Source organism: Oncorhynchus nerka, linkage group LG3, assembly GCF_034236695.1.
Source record: "Oncorhynchus nerka isolate Pitt River linkage group LG3, Oner_Uvic_2.0, whole genome shotgun sequence".
Taxonomy (NCBI): Eukaryota; Metazoa; Chordata; class Actinopteri; order Salmoniformes; family Salmonidae; genus Oncorhynchus; species Oncorhynchus nerka.
This window is the reverse complement of record NC_088398.1, coordinates 54,157,589-54,181,485: the sequence shown is the minus strand read 5'-3', so window position 1 is coordinate 54,181,485 and position 23,897 is coordinate 54,157,589. Positions and strand designations below refer to the sequence as shown.

General features: G+C 41.1%; 2 protein-coding genes and 2 non-coding genes across 15 annotated transcripts in view; all 4 read right to left on the bottom strand.

Annotated features, from left to right (window-relative positions):
* Window positions 1-4,845, bottom strand: part of clasp1a (cytoplasmic linker associated protein 1a) — a 103,334-nt gene extending 98,489 nt beyond the window's left edge. For 6 of the 12 annotated variants that reach the window (XM_065013542.1, XM_065013547.1, XM_065013550.1 and 3 more), the window contains exons 1-2: window positions 4,662-4,844; window positions 2,567-3,294 (exon numbers count right to left, since the gene is read on the bottom strand). In XM_065013542.1, the coding sequence (XP_064869614.1) occupies window positions 2,567-2,761 (195 nt within the window). In that variant the 5' untranslated portion in view covers window positions 2,762-3,294; window positions 4,662-4,844. Of the gene's footprint in view, window positions 1-2,566; window positions 3,295-4,661 lie in introns of all 12 variants that reach the window. The other 6 variants (XM_065013529.1, XM_065013531.1, XM_065013539.1 and 3 more) reach the window with 2 other exon arrangements.
* Window positions 4,846-8,976: 4,131 nt separating this feature from the next.
* On the bottom strand, window positions 8,977-22,866 carry LOC115110895 (MKI67 FHA domain-interacting nucleolar phosphoprotein-like). Its single transcript, XM_029636817.2, has 5 exons — window positions 22,668-22,866; window positions 17,662-17,743; window positions 16,595-16,788; window positions 16,412-16,474; window positions 8,977-16,016 (listed from the first exon to the last, which is right to left on the bottom strand). Exons 1-5 carry the CDS (start codon window positions 22,686-22,688, stop codon window positions 16,011-16,013), a joined length of 366 nt encoding a protein of 121 aa, XP_029492677.1. The 5' UTR covers window positions 22,689-22,866; the 3' UTR covers window positions 8,977-16,010.
* Window positions 16,189-16,314, bottom strand: LOC115116937 (small nucleolar RNA ACA64). Its single transcript, XR_003861625.1, has one exon. It is a non-coding gene; the product is annotated as a small nucleolar RNA ACA64 (small nucleolar RNA).
* On the bottom strand, window positions 19,009-19,136 carry LOC115116930 (small nucleolar RNA ACA64). Its single transcript, XR_003861624.1, has one exon. It is a non-coding gene; the product is annotated as a small nucleolar RNA ACA64 (small nucleolar RNA).
* Window positions 22,867-23,897: the final 1,031 nt, after the last annotated feature.

Below are 23,897 nucleotides of genomic sequence, written 5' to 3'. Positions count from 1 at the left end.
CAAAGGACACCAGAAACAAAATTGTAGACCTGCACCAGGCTGGGAAGACTGAATCTGTAATAGGTAAGCAGCTTGGTTTGAAGAAATCAACTGTGGGAGCAATTATTAGGAAATGGAAGACATACAAGACCACTGATAATCTCCCTCGATCTGGGGTCAAAATGATCACAAGAACGGTGAGCAAAAATCCCAGAACCACACGGGGGGACCTAGTGAGTGACCTGCAGAGAGCTGGGACCAAAGTAACAAAGCCTACCATCAGTAACACACTACGCCGCCAGGGACTCAAATCCTGCAGTGCCAGACGTGTCCCCCTGCTTAAGCCAGTACATGTCCAGGCCCGTCTGAAGTTTGCTAGAGAGCATTTGGATGATCCAGAAGAAGATTGGGAGAATTCATCTGACCATATGACAACCAAAATATAACTTTTTGGTAAAAACTCAACTCGTCGTGTTTGGAGGACAAAGAATGCTGAGTTGTATCCAAATAACACCATACCAACTTTGAAGCATGGGGGTGGAAACATCATGCTTTGGGGCTGTTTTTCTTCAAAGGGACCAGGACGACTGATCCGTGTAAAGGAAAGAATGAATGGGGCCATGTATCGTGAGATTGAGTGAAAACCTCCTTCCATCAGCAAGGGCATTGAAGATGAAACGTGGCTGGGTGGTTTCAGCATGACAATGATCCCAAACACACCGCCCGGGCAACGAAGGAGTGGCTTCGTAGGAAGCATTTCAAGGTCCTGGAGTGGCCTAGCCAGTCTCCAGATCTCAACCCCATAGAAAATCTTTGGAGGGAGTTGAAAGTCTGTGTTGCCCAGCAACAGACCCAAAACATCACTGCTCTAGAGGAGATCTGCATGGAGGAATGGGCCAAAATACCAGCAACAGTGTGTGAAAACCTTGTGAAGACTTACAGAACACGTTTGACCTCTGTCATTGCCAACAAAGGGTATATAACAAAGTATTGAGATAAGTATTTGGTAAATAACAAAAGTTTATTTTCCACCATCATTTGCAAATAAATTCATTAAAAATCCTACAATGTGATTTTCTGGATTTCTTTTCTCATTTTGTCTGTCATAGTTGAAGTGTACCTATGATGGAAATTACAGGCCTCATCTTTTTAAGTGGGAGAACTTGCACAATTGGTGGCTGACTAAATACTTTTTTGCCCCACTGTATATACTCTTTTTTTGTTTGTTTTACTACTGTGTTATTGACTTGTTTATTGTTTACTCCACGTGTAACTCTGTTGTTGTCTGTTCACACTGCTATGCTTTATCTTGGCCAGGTCACAGTTGTAAATGAGTACTTGTTCTCAACTAGCCTACCTGGTTAAATAAAGGTGAAATAAAACAAATCGCTGCAACTCCCCAACGGGCTCAGGAGAGGCAAAGGTCTAGTCATGCGTCCTCCAAAACATGAACCGCCAAACTGCTCTTTTTATTAACACCCGCCTGCTTAATCCAGAAGCCAGCCGCACCAATGTGTCGAAGGAAACACCATTCGCTGACGACCGAAGTCAGCCTGTAGGCACCCGGCCCGCCGCTAGAGCGCGATAGGACCCCAAACCGCTGCACCACTCGGGAGGCCCCTACAATAATAGTGTTTAACATGATTTTTGAATGATTACCTGATTTCTGTACCCCAAACATACAATTATCTGTAAGGTCCCTCAGTAAAGCAGTGAATTTCAAACACTGATTCAAACGAAGACCAGGGAGGTTTTCCAATGCCTTGCAAAGTAGGGAACCTATTGGTAGATGGGTAGCAATAAAAAAAGCAGATATTAATAGCCCTTTGAACATGGTTAAGTTATCAACTACACTTTGGAAGTTCAAAGTATCAATACACCCAATCACTACAAAGATACAGGCGTCCTTACTAACTCAGTTGCTGGAAAGGAAGACACTGCTCAGGAATTTCTCCATGAGGCCAATGGTGACTTTAAAACAGTAACAGAGTTTAATGGCTGTGATAGGAGAAAAGGATGGATCAACAAAATTATAGTTACTCCACAATACTAACCTAAATTATATATAGAGTGAAAAGAAGGAAGACTGTACAGAATAAAAATAGTATTATCCTGATTGAAATAAGGCACAAAAGTAAAACTACAAAAAAAACATGGCAAAGAAATTAACTTTATGTCCTGAATACAAAGTGTTATGTTGGGGGCAAACTCAATACAACATATTACTGAGTTCCATTCTCCATATTTTCAAGCACAGTGGTGGCTGCATCATTTTATGGGTATGCTTGTCATCGGCAAGGACTAGGGAGTTTCAGGATAAAAAGAAACAGAATAGAGGTAAGCACTGGCAAAATCCTAGAGGAAACCCTGATTCAGTCTGCTATCCAACAGACATTGGGAGACAAATTCACCTTTCAGCAGGAAACCTAAAACACAAGGCCAAATATACACTGCAGTTGCTTACCAATACGACATTGACTGTTTGAGTGTCCTAGTTACAGAAAATGTTTTATTTAACAAATGTTCATTTCAGGCTGTAACACAACAAAATAAGGAATACATCAAGGGGAATGAATACCCTTCTTACCTTGAAATTGGAGGAGTTGACCCAGGTGGTAGCGATGCCGTCCACCATCCTGTCCAGAGCCGTCTGGTCTTGCTCCAGGTCCTGGGACTTCTCCTTATCCACGATGTAATCTATGAGCTCCTGTCCCACCTGCACCTTCCGCCCCAGGTCTTTCTGCACCACCTGGGCCAGACAATACTCCATATTGACCTCCATGGTCTCTGCCTCGTCACTCTCTCCTCGGTCCCACCACTAACTACCACTGCTCCAGGCAGAGGGAAGACAGAAAACAAATGGGTGTGACCCCTACTAGGCGTGTGTATGACCCGGGAAAAAAAGGAAACAAGTGCACACTCCACACACTAGCTGGATGCTGCCTATTTATATCCCTTGGGCAGGCCCTGGGCTAGGCTAGGCTATGTGATGTGTGCCAGGAGCTAGCTGGAGGCCGGGTCACAGGGATAGATGGAGCCTAGAGAATGGCAGCTATGCACCATGTGTGTCTGGATGGCAGCTGGGGAGGGATCTCTTCTCCCTCTCTCTTTCTTTTTTTTCTCTTCTTTGTGATGAAGTGAGTCTGAGCCAAGCTGCTAGTACCAGGCTGAGCAGAGATGGTGGTTGGGAGAGCAGAGATGGTGGTTGGGAGAGCAGCAGCAGGTAAAGCTTAGGCTGTGAAAGTAACTGGAGTACAGGGAAGGTCTGGAAGGAAAGAGCTTCATAACTTAGTGGTCCCTGGTTCCCAGGAAGCCCTACCGGGGTCAAGGATAGAGAAGGGGAGACAGTTAACACAATCCCACCCTCCTCTCTTCAAATAGTAAATGCTCAACAACCTGCCGCCATGGCAACTGGGGTCAGTGAAGAGTTCACGGGAGCCCCCAAACCCAGTGTGTTACTGCAGCGTTGACACATGCCATTTCAAACACATTCATACCACTTGCTCTCTCTCTCTTTGACATGCTGACAGCTTGTTCACTGCAAATAAGATGGCTTTGTTTGTGTATGAAGTGACCTGCCAGCGAGCAATGCCTACTTCTCCTAAGTACGTAGAATATGTCTCTGTCTGGACAATACATTTGTAGTCAAAGTGTTTGGTCAGATATGCCAAACTGGTAAAGGGCTAGAGATTTGCACTGCCAGAAATTGTGACATTACCCACATACTAAGAACCATGAAGTATATCTTATATGAAATATCTGTCAAATAAATAACTGTAAATGCAGCAGTGATATACCCTGGCCTAAGTCTGTGTTGTTTTACTAACTCCCATTGTAGTTGTTATGCCATGTGAGTTTTGGGACCAGGTTATATCATCTAATTTCATGTCAACTGTACAGTTTTATTAGCATGGTTCTCAGTTTGTGGGTACTGTCAGATTGCATGAATAGACACAGCACTCACAAAGGATTATTCAAACAAAGACTTTCAGACCCACAACCTAGCTCTGGGACACATCATCGTGAGTCTTAATTGGTTGGTGTCCAATCAATACACAGACTCCCGATGCAGTGTCCTAAAGCTACCCACAAACTAAGCAGTCATACAACAAACGTAGGACTTGTAAGACACCATTCTTTTGTTTTGTTATTTACACTGTCTGAATGTACGTCAGCGAAACCAAACGTTTAGCTAAAATGAATGAACAGATATAATTCTGACCAACATCCTTGTGTTTGAATCTTTGTACAGTAGCCTAGTACTGTAGTTAACATTACCTAGCTAGTTTTTGTATTTGCTTGTGGCTGACAGATAACTAAAAGCAACAGCAGCCGTATCCATTCGTCTCACTCATATTGCTAAACCGTTATTACTTAGTCAGGCGCTATCTGGTTCAAATAAACCAAAAATGCAGTAGTTCAGTGGAAACGCAATAAAAACAAACGCATATTTTGACGAGTGTTCCTATGGATCGGAGTCAACCGCTACAGTAGAAACCCTATATTTGAACGAACTAGCTAGCTAGCAAGCAAGCTAGATGGCGCTAACCCTTTTTCATTGATTAGCTAGCTAAACGTCCGATCACACACAGCTAGTGTAGCTGCCAGAACACACAATGTGAGTATCTACTCTGAATGAAAGCATGCATGAATACATTTGAATAGGTTAATATCGTACTTACCATACCCTGTTCAGAAAGAGCAACACAAATATCTGAAGTCTGACAGCTTTGTAAATATTGTCGGGTTATGACAGTAGCATCGAGGCACCTCAGTCTCCACCCCGGAATGCCGTTTGGTGGACAAAGAATGGGATTGTCGTGCGCACGCGTCAATCTGGGGATTTTGGCACTTGGAAATTGACGCATGCACATTTCTGTTGTTCACTACTTCACTCTACTAGATAAATATATTTCATTTCCTGGATCATATGGCCATCTATGTAACCAGTACTTCCGTGAATGCACAGTTTCTTCATTTGAAGAGAGTGCTACAGCAACTCAGAACCTTTAGAACTAAAGGGAGGCGAAATTGTGCCACCCATTTGACTCCCATTCCGATGCTCTGAAACCTGTCAAGCCAGTGCCACGAGTCTTTAGTGACATCGTGTGGCCTAAATAGAGAATAGTTTTACATTTGGTGTCAATGGTGTCAAATTGAAATATAATTGAATAGTATATATTATATTTATTACAGATCATATGTTAAATACAGATCGCCCATCCACATCGAATGGGCCGCTATGGAGAGTCTAAAACGCTTACAGTTCCTAGGCGTGCACATCACTGAGGACCAACGGCCATAAGACCCTCACAAACTTCTAGATGCTGTAACGCCGCATGATACGGCTACAGCACTGCCCGCAACTGCAGGGCTCTCCAGAGGTTGGCGAGATCAGCCCCAGTACTTAAGTATAAATACTTTAAAGTACTACTAAAGTAGTTTTTGGGGGAATCTGAACTTTTACTTTACTACATTCCTAAAGAAAATAATGCACTTTTTACTCCATACATTTTCCCTGACACCCAAAAGTACTCATATTTTGAATGCTTAACAGGACAGGAAAATGGACGAATTCACTCACTCATCAAGAGAACACATGGCCATCCCTACTGCCTCTGATCTGGCGGACTCACTAAATACAAATGCATCATTTATAAAAGTATAGATGTCGGAGTGTGTGCCTTTGGCTATCTGTACATTTTTAAAACAAGAAAATGGTGCCATCTACTTTGCTTAATATAAGGAATTTGCTATGTTTACTTTTGATACTTAAGTATACCAATTCTTCCTTTGGCCGCCTCTCCTTCCAGTTCTCTGCTGCCAATGACTGGAACGAACTACAAAAATCTCTGAAACTGGAAACACTTATCTCCCTCACTAGCTTTAAACACCAGCTGTCAGAGCAGCTCACAGATTACTGTACATAGCCCATCTATAATTTAGCCCAAACAACTACCTCTTCCCCTACTGTATTTATTTGCTCCTTTGCACCCCATTATTTCTATTTCTACTTCACACATTCTTCCACTGCAAATCTACCATTCCAGTGTTTTACTTGCTATATTGTATTTACTTCACCACCATGGCCTTTTTTTTGCCTTTACCTCCCTTATCTCACCTCATTTGCTCACATCGTATATAGACCTATTTTTCTACTGTATTATTGATTGCATGTTTGTTTTACTCCATGTGTAACTCTGTGTTGTTGTATGTGTCGAACTGCTTTGCTTTATCTTGGCCAGGTCGCAATTGTAAATGAGAACTTGTTCTCAACTTGCCTACCTGGTTAAATAATGGTGAAATAATATACATTACAAATATTTGAACAATTACATTAACTTTTGATACTTAAGTATATTTATAACCAAATACTACATTTTACTGGGTAACTTTCACTTTTATTTGATTAACCTATTAAAGGTATCTATACTTTTACTCAAGTATAACAACTGGGTACTTTTTCCACCACATCATCCCGGGCACACTGCCTGCCCTCCAGGATATCTACAGCACCCTGTGTAACAGGAAGGCCAAGGAGATCATCAAGGACCTGAGCCACAGGCTGTTCACCCAGCTACATCTAGAAGACAGAGACATTACAGATACAGCAAAGCTGGGACCGAGACTGATAAACAGCTTCTGTCTCCAGGCCATCACTCTTAAACAGTCATCACTAGCATACCTCCGGCCAGTACCCTGTCCTGAACCTTAGAGACGGCTGTACATAGACATTGGGGCTCCCGAGTGGTGCAACGGTCTAAGGCACTGCGTCTCAGTGCTAGAGGCATCACTGCAGAACCTGGTTCGATTCCAGGCTATATCACAACCGGCCGTGATAGGGAGTCCCATAGGGGTGGCGCACAATTGGCCCAGTGTCGTCCGGGTTAGGGTAGAGTCGGGGTAGGCCGTCATTGTAAATAAGAATTTGTTATTAATTGATTTGCCTAATTAAATAAAGGTTAAATAAAAAAATATATAATAATTCAACTCTGGACACTTTATATGTAAACTTAGCAAAAAAAATAAACGTTCTCTCACTGTCAACTGCGTATATTTTCAGCACACTTAACTTGTAAATATTTGTATCAACATAACAAGATTCAACAACTGAGACACTGTAAACTGAACAAGTTCCACAGACATGTGACTAACATAAATGGAATAATGTGTCTCTGAACAAAGGGGGGTCAAACTCAAAAGTAACAGTCAGTGTCTGGTGTGGCAAACCGACTGCATTAAGTACTGCAGTGCATCTCCTCATGGACTGCACCAGATCTTCCAGTTCTTGCTGTGAAATGTTACCCCTCTCTTCTGCCAAGGCACCTGCAAGTTCCCAGACATTTCTGGGGGGAATGGCCCTAGCCCTCACCCTCCAATCCAACAGGTCCCAGACGTGCTCAATGGGGATTGAGATCCGGGCTCTTCGCTGGCCATGGCAGAACACTGTCACATTCCTGTCTTGCATGCCTAATCACGCACAGAACGAGCAGTATGGCTGGTGGCATTGTCATGCTGGAGGGTCATGTCAGGATGAGCCTGCAGGAGGGGTACCACATGAGGGAGGAGGATGTCTTCCCTGTAACGCACAGCGTTGAGAATGCCTGCAATGACAAAAAGCTCAGTCCGATGATGCTGTGACACACCGCCCCAGACCATGACGGACCCTCCACTTCCAAATCGATCCTGCTCCAGAGTACAGGCCTCGGTGTAACGCTCATTCCTTCGACGATAAACGCGAATCCTACCATCACACCTGGTGAGACAAAACCGTGACTCGTCAGATGAAGATCACTTTTTGCCAGTCCTGTCTGTCTGGTCCAGCAACGGTGGGTTTGTGCCCATAGGCAACGTTGTTGCCGGTGTTGTCTGGTGAGGACCTGCCTTACAACAGGCCTACAAGCCCTCAATCCAGGCTCTCTCAGCCTATTGCGGACAGTCTGAGCACTGATGGAGGGATTGTGCGTTCCTGGTGTAACTCGGGCAGTTGTTGTCCCGCAGGTGTGATGTTCGGATGTACCGATCCTGTGCAGGTGTTGTTACACATGGTCTGCCACTGCGAGGGCAATCAGCTGTCCGTCCTGTCTCCCTGTAGCGCTGTCGAAGGCGTTTCACAGTGTGGACATTGCAATTTATTGCCCTGGTCACATCTGCCGTCCTCATGCCTCCTTGCAGCATGCCTAAGGCACGTTCACGCAGATGAGCAGGGACACACACTGGGCATCTTTCTTTTGGTGTTTTTCAGAGTCAGTGGAAAGGCCTCTTTAGTGTCCTAAGTTTTCATAACTGTGACCTTAATTGCCTACCATCTGTAAGCTGTTAGTGTCTTAATGACCATTCCACAGGGGCATGTTCATTAATTAATTAATTATGATTCATTGAACAAGCATGGGAAACAGTGTTAAAACCCTTTACAATGAAGATCTGTGAATTTATTTGGATTTGTACGAATTATCTTTCAAAGACAGGGTACTGAAAAAGGGACGTTTCTTTTTTTGCTGAGTTTATATATAGTATTCTATTCAAGGCTTATCCTATAACTACTGCTGTACATAACTTTTCTTTTCATATACTGTCTACACAACATTCACAAATATTTATATTCCGGATGCTAATTTCCTACAATCCTATCCATTTGCCATGGGGTTTTGTACCGTGTATTTAAACAACGCATTCGACATTGCATTTTAGTTACACTTTATACACACCACATATTTATTTATATACTGGATTCTTGACAAAGCTCACAAATATGCAGTATCTACTGCTGTACATATTCTTAGTATATCTAGTGTAAAGATTGCATCTGGTTTACTGTTACAGTGCTATTTTGGTTGTTAATTGGATTAGTTCCGATATTTCTTGTAAAAACATATATAGCCTATAAAAAGATTTGTGTACTTGTTTGACATTTTACTGCATTGTTTGGAGCTGGTAACATAAGCATTTTGCTGCGCCTGCTATAACATCTGCTATACTGTGTATGCAACAAATACATTTTGATGTTACCATATTTATTTCACAACCCAAAATATCAAAGCACATTGACAAATAAACCTTAATAAGAGAAGCATGAGTCCAAGTTTCCATACGGACTTAAAAAATAATTACAATTTTAGTCAGTATGGCTAGAGTCCATGTAATGTCAAATGCGACATGATCAATATTGAGAATGGGTATTTTCTCATGGTTTGTTATATTTACAAAAAATGTGTGGCTCACTTCTGAGCCGCCTCAGGCAGGACACAAGTAATTATGATCCTTTGTTGTTGAGAATTCACTTCACTTTATGGTAAAGCTGTGAGCAGGGCATAAAATTAACTTTTTGGTCCACCAGCCACTGTGGCAGTTAGATAAATAAATCTACAGTACCAGCCACTCAGATTTTTTTTTTTACCAGCCAAAATATTTTTAGTTGTTGCTCAAATTAGACACACACACACACAAAAACAGATGAGCATGCTTTGTAACGTTTCTAAAACAAATGTATTACTAGTAAGAAGTCATGTGGTATATTGTTAAATTTCATTTTAAGCAAAATATCAGATGAGAAAAAAATATTAATCTGCCACTTTAATTAAAAGTGGGAGGTTACTGTGGTCACATGACTCGAGTCATGTTTCTGCCTGTGAGATTGAAAAGCCAGCAGAACAGCCCACCTCAGACCTCAACAGCACAATGGGACAGACAGTACAGGACCCACCAACCCAACAGACCCCGTCAGCTCCCCCGATAGCTTTCCTGACAACCCCCACACATCCACTGGGGACACACAAAAGCAGAAATTGTGCTCCTCATTAACTCACATGCCAAATACATTCAAGAGCATAAACATTTTCCCCAACACAAAGTGGCTAGAACACTGGTGCCCAAACACTAGGCATGCCCTGGAGCTGTTGTCAGAGGACAGACTAAAGTCTGAAGTCAAATGTTTACTGTTTGCTGATGATCTGGTACTTGTGTCACCAACCAAGGAGGGCCTACAGCAGCACCTAGATCTTCTGCATAGATTCAGCCAGACCTGGGCCCTGACAGTAAATCTCAGTAAGACAAAAGTAATGGTGTTCCAGAAAAGGTCCAGTTGCCAGGTCCACAAATACAAATTAAATATAGACACCGTTGCCCTAGAGCACAGAAAAAAACAATACATACCTCGGCCTAAACATCAACGCCACAGTTAACTTCCAGAGCTGTGAACGATCTGAGGGACAAGGCAAGAAGGGCCTTCTATGCCATCATCAAAAGGAACATAAAATCTGACATACCAATTAGGATCTGGCAAAAAATACTTGAATCAGTTATAGAACTCATTGCCCTTTATGGTTGGGAGGTCTGGGGTCCACTCACCAACCAAGAATTCACAAAATGAGACACACCAAATTGAGACTGCATGCAGAATTCTGCAAAATATCCTCTGCGTACAATGTAAATGACCAAATAATGCATGCAGAAGAATTAAGCCGATACCCGCTAATGATCTAAATCTAGAAAAGAGACGTTCAATTCTACAGCCACCTAAAAGGAAGCGATTCCCAAACCTTCAAATACAAAGCCAATACCTACAGACAGATTAACCTGGAGAAGAGTCCCTTAAGCAATCTGGTCCTGGGGCTCTGTTCACAAACACAAACAGACCCCACCGAGCCCCAGGACAGCAACACAATTAGACCAAACCAAATCATGAGAAAACAAAAATATAATTACTTGACACATTGGAAAAAATTAACAGAGCAAACAAGAATGCTATTTGGCCCTAAACAGAGAGTACTGTACACAGTGGCAGACCTGGCGCTCAAGAGAAAACAGGCTGTGCACACTGCCCACAAAATGAGGTGGAAACTGAGCTGCACTTCCTAACCTCCTGCCAAATGTATGACCATATTAGAGACACATATTTCCCTCAGATTACACAGACCCACAAAGAATTAGAAAACAAACACAATTTTGATAAACTCCCATCTCAATTGGGTGAAATACCACAGTATGCAATCACAGCAGCAAGATTTGTGACCTGTTGCCACAAGGGCAACCAGTGAAGAACAAACACTATTGTAAATACAACCCATATTTATATTTATTTATTTTCCTATTTGTACTTTAACTATTTGCACATCGTTACAACACTGTATAACACATAACATTTGAAATGTCTCCATTATTTTGGAACTTGTGAGTGTAATATTTACTGTTTATTTCACTTTTGTTTATCCATTTCAGGTGCGTTGGCAATGTAAACATGTTTCCCATGCCAATAATGCCCCTTGAATGGAGTCTAACTAGTAGAAATGTTGTTTTCACTTCCCTAGCAGTTGAAACTCAAACATAGAAAAACAAGTTTGCTTGTGAACAATACATAGTGAATTGCCAAGAAACTCAAGGACAAAGTCTTACTTTAGACTTTTGTTTCAAGTAAATTAGAACAACTTTTGCCTGTGCACAGCTCTTCATGTGCGCACAGCCCCCATCCAGGCAATGTTGCAGCGCAAGTTGGAATAGGCTATATTCATGGCTGCACGTTTCGTCACAATGTTAGGAATGTTCGTTTTAGGATTGATGCCTAGCTGAGCATTCAACTCAATGCAGTCTCAATTGTAACTGATTAAGATTGTCTAAAGTGCATTACTTTGGCTTGGAAACACAAAGACATTTCAAAAAGAGGCAAATAATTAGTAGAAAAAGCTTTTGTCATCATTGTGATGTCTCCAGATGCAGTATAACTTCTATGTTTGAGTTTCAACTGCCAGGGAAGCGAAAACGTTTCTACTAGTTACTCATGCAAACATTGCCATCTCTTTAAACATTCTATTTAACCTTTGTTTTATCAAGGAGTCATACGGAGACCAAGGTCTCTTTTACAGAAAGCCATAAATTACACACATCAATATAAATACAAAATGCAAGTAGAAAGAAACACATGGTCATAAAAAAAACAATCAGTATTAAGGTCCTCAATTATCCTTCTGAATTTCCCTAGAGGCACCAAAACATAACATTTTAGAACATTTTGAAGATTGTTCCACAAATAACATAGCAATGTATCAACCTACATGACATCAAAGAGGGCCAACCAACTTTGATAGAGAATGCAGTGATGAGTACTAAAATTATTGCCTATAATAAAGTGCAGTGCACTATGATAAACTGCATCTGAAGGCTTTAATGAAGTGGCAGCTGCATTCATATAGACGTCGTCATCATCTAGGACCGATAGGAACGTCGACTGAATAATCTAATTTCTACTGTTTAGTGAGAGGCAGGATCTATTTCTATAGAAGCCCATTTTTATTCTCAGCTTCTTTACTAACGCCTCAATATGCTTTTTAAAAGACAGCGTTTCATCTATCCAGATATTTGTATGCAGGGCCACTATCATCAATATGGACACTATCAAAAGTATGCATGCTTAAATCAAGAGTAATTTCTATGAGCTCTAGAGAACATCATATAGTTAGTTTAACCTGCATTCAATACTAATTTCAGGTCAATAAAGATGTTCTTTAATACAATGAAGGCAAACTGTAGTTCAGATAGAGCCTGGTCAACCATGGGGGGGGAATAGCATACACAACAATATCATTGGCAAACAAGTGCAGGTTTGTTTTTTACAGAAAAGTCGATATTGTTAATGTAAACTGTAAAAGGTACAGGACCCAGAATCGACCTGTGCAGGACACCTTTCGTAACATCCAGGAAACCTGATTTAACACCATCAGTCGATACACTGAGGTCCATCTGTCAAGTAATTTGTAAACCAGTTACATGCAGCCTGGTCTAGGCCAATTGAGGAAAGCCTGCGAATTAGCCGTGAGTGATCAACAGTATCGAGAACCTTTGACAGGTCAATGAAGAGGGCAGCACAATGTTACCTTTTATCCATACAGTTAACCACATAATTTATAACTAGGGATGCAGCAGAGATAGTGCTATGACCTGGTCTAAAACCCGATTGATTGATGGACATTTCGATTACATTTCAAAGATAAAGATCTTGGCTGTGAATTAACCAAAGATTCTAATATTTTAGCTAGGCAAAAAAGTTTAGAAATAGGGCGATAATTATATAAAGTTGGAAGTTTACATACACTTAGGTTGGAGTCATTCAAACTCATTTTTCAACCACTCCAAACAAACTATAGTTTTGGCAAGTCAGTTAGGACATCTACTTTGTGCATGACACAAGTAATTTCTTCAATAATTGTTTACAGGCAGATTATTTCACTTAATCACAATTCCAGTGGGTCAGAAGTTTACATACACTGAGTTGTCTGTGCCTTTAAGCAGCTTGGAAAAATCCAGAAAATTATGTCATGGCTTTAGAAGATTCTGGAAGGCTAAATGACAATTTGAGTTAATTGGAGGTGTACCTGTGGATGCATTTCAAGGCCTACTTCCAAAATCAGTGCCTCTTTGCTTGACATCATGGGAAAATCAAAAGGAATCAGCCAAGACCTCAGAAAACAAATTGTAGACCTCCACAAGTCTGGTTCATCCTTGGGAGCAATTTCCAAATGCCTGAAGGTACCACGTTCATCTGTACAAACAATAGTACACAGGTATAACACCATGGGACCACGGAGCCGTCATACCGTTCAGGAAGGAGAAGCATTCTGTCTCCTAGAGATTAACATACTTTGGTGCGAAAAGTACAAATCAATCCCAGAACAGCAAAGGACCTTGTGAAGATGCTGGAGGAAACAGGTAGAAAAGTATCTATATCCACAGTAAAACGAGTCCTATATCGACATAACCTTAAAGGCCGCTCAGTAAGGAAGAAGCCACTGCTCCAAAACAGCCATAAAAAAAGCCAGACTATGGTTTGCAACTGCTCATGGGGACAAATATCATACCTTTTGGAGAAATGTCCTCTGATCTGATGAAACAAAAATAGAACCGTTTGACCACAATGACCATCGTTATGTTTGGAGAAAAAAGGGGATGTTTGCAAGCCAAAGAACACCATCCCAACCTTGAAGCACGGGGGTGGCAGCATCATGTTGTGGGGGTGCTTTGCTGCTGAAGGGACTGGTGCACTTCACTAAATGGATGACATTTCTCCAAAAGGTGTGATATTTGTCCCCATGTGCAGTTGCAAACCATGAGGCAGGAAAATGATGTGGATATATTGAAGCAACATCTCAAGACATCAGTCTGGAAGTTAAAGCTTGGTCACAAATGGGTCTTCCATATGAACAATGACCACAAGCATACTTCCAAAATTGTGGTAAAATGGCTTAAGGACAACAAATTCAAGGTATTGGAGTGGCCATCACAAAGTCCTGACCTGAATCCTATAGAAAATGTGTGGGCAGAACTGAAAAAGCGTGTGCGAGCAAGGAGGCCTACAAACCTGACTCAGTTACACCAGCTCTGTCAGGAGGAATGGGACCAAATTCACCCAACTTATTGTGGGAAGCTTGTGGAAGTCTACCCGAAACGTTTGACCCAAGTTAACCAATTTAAAGGCAATGCTAACAAATACTAATTGAGTGTATGTAAACTTCTGACCCACTGGGAATGTGATGAAAAAAATAAAAGCTCAAATAAATCTTTCTCTGCTATTATTCTGACATTTCACATTGTTAAAATAAAGTGTTGATCCTAACTGACCTAAGAATTTTTACTAGGATTAAATGGTGGGAATTGTGAAAAACTGAGTTTAAATGTATTTGGCTAAGGTGTATGTAAACTTCCGACTTCAACTGTAGGTCACAAGGGTCTCCACCTTTGTGAAGGGGGAGTACATGGGCCACCTTCCAAACCTTGGGGATAGTACCAGATATAATAGTCAGGTGATTCAATATGATTCAGCAATCTGGGGGGCAGAAAGCTACAGCAAAAATGGATCAAGCATATCAGCCCAGTGGATAAAAATGAAATTTTAAAAAATGAAATTTATATATTTTTTAAATTCACTTGACATAATGATGACAAGGTTTTTTTGTCATTGTATTTCCAGGCCACTATAGAGTAAATTTGGCGAAAAAACGTCATTAGCCCTGTTCAGAAAGACTTTGCATTAAACATCAGTCAGACATCAATATGCTGCGGCATCTGTAGAACGTTGATAGCAATGGCAACAACACAACAGAGAGACGGCGGTGCAACCCAGGATTCGTAGCTAGTTCTTTGACTTTGTGAATTAATTTACCAGCTCTGAAACAAAACGGCAGAAATAATTTGAAAACAGCTACTCCAGCATTTATTTTATATAAATGTCATCATACTTCTACTATTTTTATTCACAAATGAGAGTGAAATGCTTGCACTGTGGAGCCTTGACCACCCCGAACTGGGCTGGTGAAATCAACATCTTACCAGTAAATACCAAAATCCACCCACATTTGGCAGGTGTTAATTTTAGGCCTTGGCTATGGGACTTTAGGAGGTGCTATACAGGTGCATAGGCTCTAACACTGTCAAACAGTCATTGACTCTCTAGTCATTCTCCTCTGTGTAATTATATAGAGGACCAACCACCTTGTAAAGCAGATACATTTTTACAAGCAAGGCAATTCAATTGAGTCATTGTCCCTTAAACAACAGGCGTTGACGTTCGTTCACTATGCTCCTTCCTATACGACTGGCTCTTGTCCCCTGAGGGCTCTTCACACGTTGTGGGCTTCTCACTCCCTTCTAGGAAGGACTCCTCCTCAGTCTCCTCTTCCTCAGAGGAGGAATCTTAGTCAGACTCTGCTCCTTAGGTTGCTCGATCGTATTCCCGAGCAGACAAGGTAAAAATCTGTCATTCTGCCAGAGCAAGGCAGTTAACCCACTGTTCCCCAGGTGCCAAAGACATGGATGTCGATTAAGGCAGCACCCCGCACCTCTCTGATTCAGAGGGGTTGGGGTTAAATGTGGAAGGCATTCAGTTGAATGCGTTCAGTTGTACAGTCTGACTAGATATCCCCCTTTCTCTTTACATTTGCCTTTAGACTTTTTTGGGGCGGGGGTATTCTTGATGATTTCGCCATCCTCATCGTTGATCTTCATGGACCTCCTCCTGTCCAGAACTGAGGTGGTTCACACTGGAGTCACGTCTTGAGGAGAAAGACATATTAACACAGAGAATCTTACAACACAGAGAAACAACGTTTTGCATTTTGGAGCTATGGGGCTCTATTTGCATCTCCAATGATTTTCTTCCATGGATGGGAACATGTTCATTCCTACCGAGTGCAAGAATCCCTTACTTGTTAGATGTTGCGAAGTGAATGTGGGCACATGGGTTTAATCACCTTGCTATACAGAGCAGGCAATAAGCTTAACGTACCACAATACTGTCAGCAGTTATCTCACCCCAGACAACAGGCAAATCGAAGGGAATTTTCAGACTGTGCCTAAATCAAAGCTAAATGCATTAAAAAAATGCAATCGTGTACTTTGATGTAGTCATTCACAAAAGTGTTGCCTAGTTCAGATTAATTGTCCTTACCTCATTACACGTGGATGCATTCACAGTGTCATCTAACTTTTTATTATGTTGCACTTGAGAAGCCTTCAAAAAGAGTTTACAATTAGGCTACAAGAAAATAATGCAAGTTAAAATTGTTTAAAAAGTCAGGAATACAAAATATATATATATCTTTTGAACCAATGAGTCAAATGCAACACTTACAAACCCTGGGAAGTCGTAGTGGATTCCCTTCTCTGCCAGCCTTTTACGGAGCTTGGCCTCTTTATGTAGGAGTCGTCCGGCCATCTCCTTGACCTCCTCTGGTGTGTGTCTCGTTGTAGCGAGCCACAGCTTCTTAAAAGCTCTCTGTGATCCCACAAACAACTCCTCATGCACCTCAGTAGGAACCTGATTACCTGGAGAATGCAATAGGACTTTATTATCCCAGTTCTGGTGAAGCTGAAATGAGTCTGCTGCTCTCCTCCCACAACATGCACGCACACTACAAGACATCAAGAGCTAGGGGAAATGTTAAACCTGAACATATGATTCTAGAATGAAATAAATGAAAAGGTGGATTATTTCCACTGGATGTCATAAGGTGAATGCACCAATTTGTAAGTCGCTCTGGATAAGAGCGTCTGCTAAATGACTTAAATGTAAATGTATTTCTTCAGATAAGGGAGTGGTCAAAATGTACATAATTGTTACCCGGAGGAAAATGGGGGAGGGTCCTGCTTTTTTCAATTTCAGTCAGGGGGAGGGTTTCGTCTTTTTTTAGTCCAAGGCAGGGTTATGTCATTTGTAATCGATGAAATGTCATATTGCTCAGGGTTTGACAATTTGTGATGTCCATGTGTGTCCCTCATCACTGATTCCCTGCTGGGCACACTATACCAAGTGCGCAGAGTGTGGTCTCAAAATTATCCATAGCCTAAACTATAGGCCTAGGCCTAGGGTATGGCAAAATCATATTTCTAAGAAAATGTACTTCCTTCTAGTTTTTGTGCTGCTGGAATGACGTATATAAAACTAGGCTACACTGCATTACACACGGCAATGGATAGGTGTTCTCAATCATGAGCACGGCCTGTACTGCTCTTGCTGATGTAAACCCTTTTGTGCTGCCTAACCAATAACTGCTGTGTACTGTGGCACTTAAGAATGCAGTCAAAGGCTTCTTCCAATTTAAAAATATATATTTTACTGAAGGGAGGGCCATCCACTTTAATTTCAGAGGCCAGATTTCCCCCTGGTATTCCTCATAATAAGTACAGTCCCTAACTTACATTTGATCAGTATCTCGCCCATCAGGTAGTTGTTCATTGTCTCAGCAAAGATCTTGGTGACAATCAGTCGAACTCCACCTGTCTGTGAGAGGAGAATGTTGTTATGTAAGGGTTAAACGCTGACGTTCTGTACATTACCTTTGAAATAATGGACGATGCAGCGAGAAGAGGCGGAACCCATGTTTCAAGGTATTTATGGACGCGAACCCAGTCAATTGTTCTTTATGTTCCATTGCCATGCTCTTATCCCTTGCTTGCTAGCCAGCCAACTACCTATGGCTAACACAGTCACGACCTCTGTAGCCAGATTAACAGCAAAGCAACTGCATTTGCGTTTGTTTAAACTGTTTTCTACTGACATTAATTTGGATACATCCATAACAATGTGCTGATGATGCCCGATTTTGCCTGGCTGGCAAAGCTAGAAAAGCTTGCCTTCTCGTCAGGACACTTGACACGTTTCATTACTTGGAGATTGCATTGCATATCAAACACAAGGCTATAAGATAGCTAAATAGTTTGTTAGCAAACCTGACAATATAACAACCAAATAAAAATACAAGTTCCATCGTAGATTCACATTTTTTTCCTACTTTCGCTCTCCTTGTTAGATATTATGCACATTTATGGCTTGGTAACAAACGTCATCGCCATTGAGTTAGTTCTCATCGTAGCAGCAGCAAGTGAAATTAGCATGAGGGAGATGTGAAAGGGAGTGGAGTTAATGCTGATGCTTATTTGGAAATGTTGTTCATCAGTAGGCTACTAGAAGTCCCAAATTGAAGGCAAACAGATTGCCATCTGTTGCACCATAGACTCCACTGATCAGCCAAAACAAGATCAATAACTCAAATGCACACATTCCTATTGAATATGCATTCACCTGTATTGTGAGTAGGCCTATGCCATCTTAATTTACCCAGTTTATTAAGAGATTTACCATTCAAATACAATTATTACCATTATGTTATGTAGTTTGTTTTTTACTAATCTAAGTCACATTTCTTTGATTTTAAAACAGATGCAATAATGCATACATGGCTGTCTGGGAAATTTTGTCAATTTAATGATATTGATATATATTTTCCATCGGCCTCTTTGATCCCCAAAAATCATCACCAGCCTTAAATAAATCCATTGGTCTTTCAGTAATCAGGACATCCAACTGTCCCAATATCTGGGTTAAATGCCCATTCTAAAATGCCCTTCTAGCCTATCAGAAACGAGTATTCAACAACGCTGTGGTATAAGGTCAAATAATTTAGCCTGTATCACCTCCCAATATGAACTCTAACAATGGTATCTAAATCTGATTGGTGCATGGCTGTTTCCATGAGTCAAGGGCTGTAATGTTGGGACATGGGTTTAATCACACTGCTATACAAAGCAGGCAATAAGCTTAACGTACCACAATACTGTCGGCACAGTTATCTCACCACAGACAACTGTTACATCTGAGGTAATTTTCAGACGGTGCCATTCTTCACACCTGTGCATCACACAACACATTCCACTCTTACATTTTCAAGATAATGGATCCCAAGTTTTTTTTTCTTTTCGTTTTACTCCTGGCCAGTTGTAACCTGACGACATTTCCAAACTGTTCAATGTAGGATTTGAGCTGAGGCTCAAACAACCCAGTGGGAAGGTGGCCAACATAAATCACTCTTGGACTTATTTGTTGTCCCTGTAAAGAAAGAGGAAAATGTGGGAAAGACAGAACATTGTGTAAAATGTAGTTCGCTAGCCAGCAGATCTCACCTGCTTACAGCTGCACCAGGGCGGAACCAGCATGAGATATGGCTCAGAAAACCTACCTCAATCCAGGGATGAGAAATTCGTTGTACTCCGAAATTGTGACATTATCATTAACATTTACTGTTACACCGAATAAATTAAACAACTGCTAGTTTAAGTATACTGTCATTTTCATACAATACATTTTATAGTTTATCCAACCACATTGTTTCCACAAGGGATGTGCTATAGCCGCATTAGCCTGCTAGCTAGCGAACAGTAGCTAAGGCCTGGTAGCTAGCTAACTTGCCTTGCTAGCTAGCTAACATCACCCAAAGTTCACTCTCCAGCAGGGGTCGCACAAAACTACCCACATACGTGCATTAATTTGTATAGGTTACTATCAGACGAGTCCTGTGAAACCTGTCGGGGTTGTAGAGCAAAACATATTAGGTGGATATAGGTGGATGCAGTGGATTGAGACATAGGTGGATGCAGTGGATTGAGACGCAGCCCATGCAAAAAACATCTTAAATTGACAGATTTTGAGGGCTATTTTTTAAATCATGTTAATTAGATTGATGCATGGCTGCATCAATAGACTTCAGGATGAATATCCTTTGGTTGCATCTCTGTTGCGTCATACCATTGTTAAGAACGCTCTCAAGCCACCCTTTACCAGCGGTGCCATAGTGGTGCCCTAAAGTGGTGATAAACCCAGTTATTCTGGACAGAGGCTAACTACTGTTTAGTCTAAATTACACTATGCTAACGTTAGCTAGCTAAAATCAGGTAGCAAGCCCTCGATCTTAGCTAGCTAGCTAATGTTATACTGCATCTAAAGTAAATCTAGCGACATCGAAATGATGACAAATAAGGTTTTCCTACTAGTTATGCCTACCTCTTAATGTCATTGTATTTCCAAGCAACTGTAATGCACTTTTGATTAAATCTTCACCAGTGCTCATTGACAATGCATTGTGTAGAATGCTCAGTCGAGGATGTACAAAACGAATGTTCAAAACAATATTGTAACGAAACATGCAAACCATGAATACACAGGAATGCTATCCGATCTTAGTGCAGCTGTAAGCATGTGGGTCGGATCTGCTGGCTAGTAGTTAGCTAACTAACTAACTACTAACTTTTAAGTCAAATAAATGCTGTCAGTCAAATGTTGGGTAACCTAACGTAGCAGGCATAAAAGGACGTAAGAGCGGAGTCTCCACAACCGTTTTTTAGGGGAAACGGAAGTTAGGTTGAAAATACTGTATCCCTGAAACATCTGCATTCTGGCGACCCCACGAAGCGTGAACCAAAGACAGTACAGTGTGAAGATGTGCTAAAACTACTTCTCCTATAGAAATCCCTGATCAGGTTTGTAGGCGATGTCATGGCGACATTGGCTAGATAAGCAAATGTGCAGAATCACGTCATTGGGTCTAATAGTCGCCTCACGCCAAACTACTTCAACTCCAAGGCACTCCTTATATAAAGTTGTTTTTGAGGAAAACTAAAATGTGTCAGTTTGTCACTTTCACGAGATTGGTGTTATAACATGTTCAACTACTTCAGACATTGTCTCGTATTTAGGTTGTGCCTTTAGATTAAGAAAATGAACAGCTAAGGAATAATGGTTTACTTCTCTCATTGACATCTCAAAACCCATACACCGGCCAGCAAGGCCAAAAAGATAATCAAGGACAATAACCACCCGAGCCACTGCCTGTTTACCCCGCTTATCATCCAGAAGTCGAGGTCAGAACAGGTGTATCCGACCTGGGACCGAGAGACTGAAAAACAACCTCTATCTCAAGGCCATCAGACTGTTAAATAGCCATCATTAGCACATTAGGGGCTGCTGACCTATAGACAGACTTGAAATCACTGGCCACTTTAATAATGGAACAGTAGTCACTGTTAACATATTTTGCATTACTCATCTCATATGTATAACGTAAACTCACCCCATTCCGTACAAATGTGCGCATCCGCAACATTCAAACGAGGCTACAAAAAAAACTAATGGGACTGTAGCGACTGTGTTGACTTCAAAATTGGGGGTGTGAACTAGGTTTCTATTCAAGCGTTGATCGACATGGTAATGGCTCTATAATATTGGAGAAAAGAAAAACGGACCCTCCATTACATCTAGACGTGTCATTTCGTAACGTACAGCATGCATAAAGCAACTATTCCTGTCTTACAATCTCTCTCCACCAGGTATAGCACTTCTCTCATCCTTTAAAAACAAGAAATGGACAGTGATGGGGATAAGGGTGGGATAACTAGTCATTTTTTTGCGTCATCATTGCAAGCGATCATCATTCTCAAAGCCGCTGTTTACTTTTAAGATCACTTTAACACCGCCCTAAAAACCTGATTCAAATTCGACACAAACTTTCAAATAGGTATGTAATGACACATTATATAAACTCTTTATAGTGTTTTATTTACATTTTAGAGTCGATAAGTTGGACAGATCGAGTGAAAAAAAGCAATTTTCCCACACGACATCTCTCCTTCTCACTATTAGTTTCGATTCCCCACCGGCCATCCCGACGACGGGGCTCATTGCCTGCTTGAATTATGCAGTGTTTAGGTCATGTAATTGATTCTGTTGGAAAGGGGAGAAATTGTGCTTTACAATGGTATTGACATTACAGTTCATCTGGAATTATTACGTTTTTGCGGCGCTAAAATAAGGGCAATTGTACGGACCATGGCGATGTACGAGTTTATGTGAGTTTACGTTATACTGTATCTTAAGTCTACGCCGCTCTGACATTGCTCATCCAAATATTTATATATTTTTAATTCCATTCCTTCACTTTAAAATGTGTGTATTGTTGTGAAATTGTTTGATATAACTTGTTAAATATTACTGCACTGTTGGAGCTAGAAACACAAGAATTTCGCTACACCTGCAATAGCATCTGCTAAACACGTGTATGTGACCAATAAAAATGTATTTGGTCTGCTTCGCAAGTGTCCCCGGAAGTCTCGCGATGTTGCGTCTCTGGGTTTAGAAACTGGGTTGAATTTTGGGTGATGTTAGCTACTATTATCTAGCTTGCTAGTTAGCTACCTACCAGGATAATGCGGCTATAGCACACCCCTTGCGGAAACAATGTGATTAGATAAACGAACACATCTATTGTTTAGAATAAAATGTATAGGTTTTGGGTATTAAGACTCTAGCTAGCTTGAGAACTCGGCCCCAAGTGCATGATGTGGATTTCAGTCCAGTGCAATTTGGGCAAACCAACCTTTTTGGGTCGCTTCTTCATCTCCTGGACTTTCGTCTTGAATTCAGGCTCCTCTTTCAGATTCAGAGCCAAAAAAGCTTTAGCCGGCTTAGTAGCCACGGGTGCCTTAGTTTCTCTCGTGGCACTGATTTGACTATTTTTACATAAATAAAACGATTCGCGAGACCGAAAACACGTTTTCTTCTTCCAGACGTCATTAACACACGTAACTAGACTCAGCATATACATGAGAGACAGCGTCATATAGCGTTTTGGAGGTATCAGGACAGCAAGCCTTATCTTGACCACAAAAACAATATTATTCACAAGAACTAATGATGACAGTTTGGAAAATAGTGATAACCGAAAAATACTTGCAATATCACTTTGAATAAAATGTATGTCATATGAGAAGTGTAATGTTTATGGAAATCCATGGCATCAGATTCAATTGTTGCAAAGGGAGGGTATCTGTGTGTGTGTGTGTCAGAGGGAGAGGGAGGAGGGGTCGTTGGATTGGGTCTCTACTAAATTAATGTGGTCACACAATAAATTCAGAACAGTGAGGGCAGTGGCTTTAAAAACTGATATGGCAACAAAAATAATCTACTTTACTGTGAATGGAAGACCAGAGCAGGCAGAGTTTCCAGTGGATTGCCCTGCCCAGGATGTCAAAGGTAGGCAATTAAAATAATATCACCTTTTTATTTTAGTGTCTTTGAAATATCATCAAATTTTACTGTTGTCTGAAGCATGATTTTGTTTTTGAACTCATTACTCTGATATGAGAAACCTCTCAAAACCTCTGAATTATTTATGATTTGTATACTTGTTTGACATTTCACAGCACTGTTAGGAGCTAGTAACACAAGCATTTCTCTACACCCACAATAACATCTGCTATACTGTGTACACATCCAATAAACGTTGATTTTTTAATTGATTTGATTTTGATTTGAAATATATAAACAAAGTACATACATGGAAAGGTTAAAATCACAAAGCACTTTTATTGCTTCTCTACCAGATCAAACAATGGATCAGAACTCAAGTAAAGCACTGAGACCTAAAATAGTTATGTACGTGCCATCCATCAGAAGATGCAAAGACCTGCAATCATTGTCTTCATCAAAAGAAGCAAACAGTCTCTGAATTGATAGAGAGAAATAGTGCATGCTTGATGCTTCAGCAGGATAGAGACAGACACAGGTGCAGCTGACAACAACACTCTGCACTTGCATTTGCGTCAAA

Coding starts and splice junctions, on each gene's coding strand:
- LOC115110895 (XM_029636817.2), bottom strand. CDS start 22,688: ATGAAGAAGCGACCCAAAAAG. Junction 17,744..22,667: donor TGAAGAAGCGACCCAAAAAG/GTTGGTTTGCCC, acceptor CTCCTCTCACAG/ACAGGTGGAGTTCGACTGAT. Junction 16,789..17,661: donor GGGCGAGATACTGATCAAAT/GTAAGTTAGGGA, acceptor TGCATTCTCCAG/GTAATCAGGTTCCTACTGAG.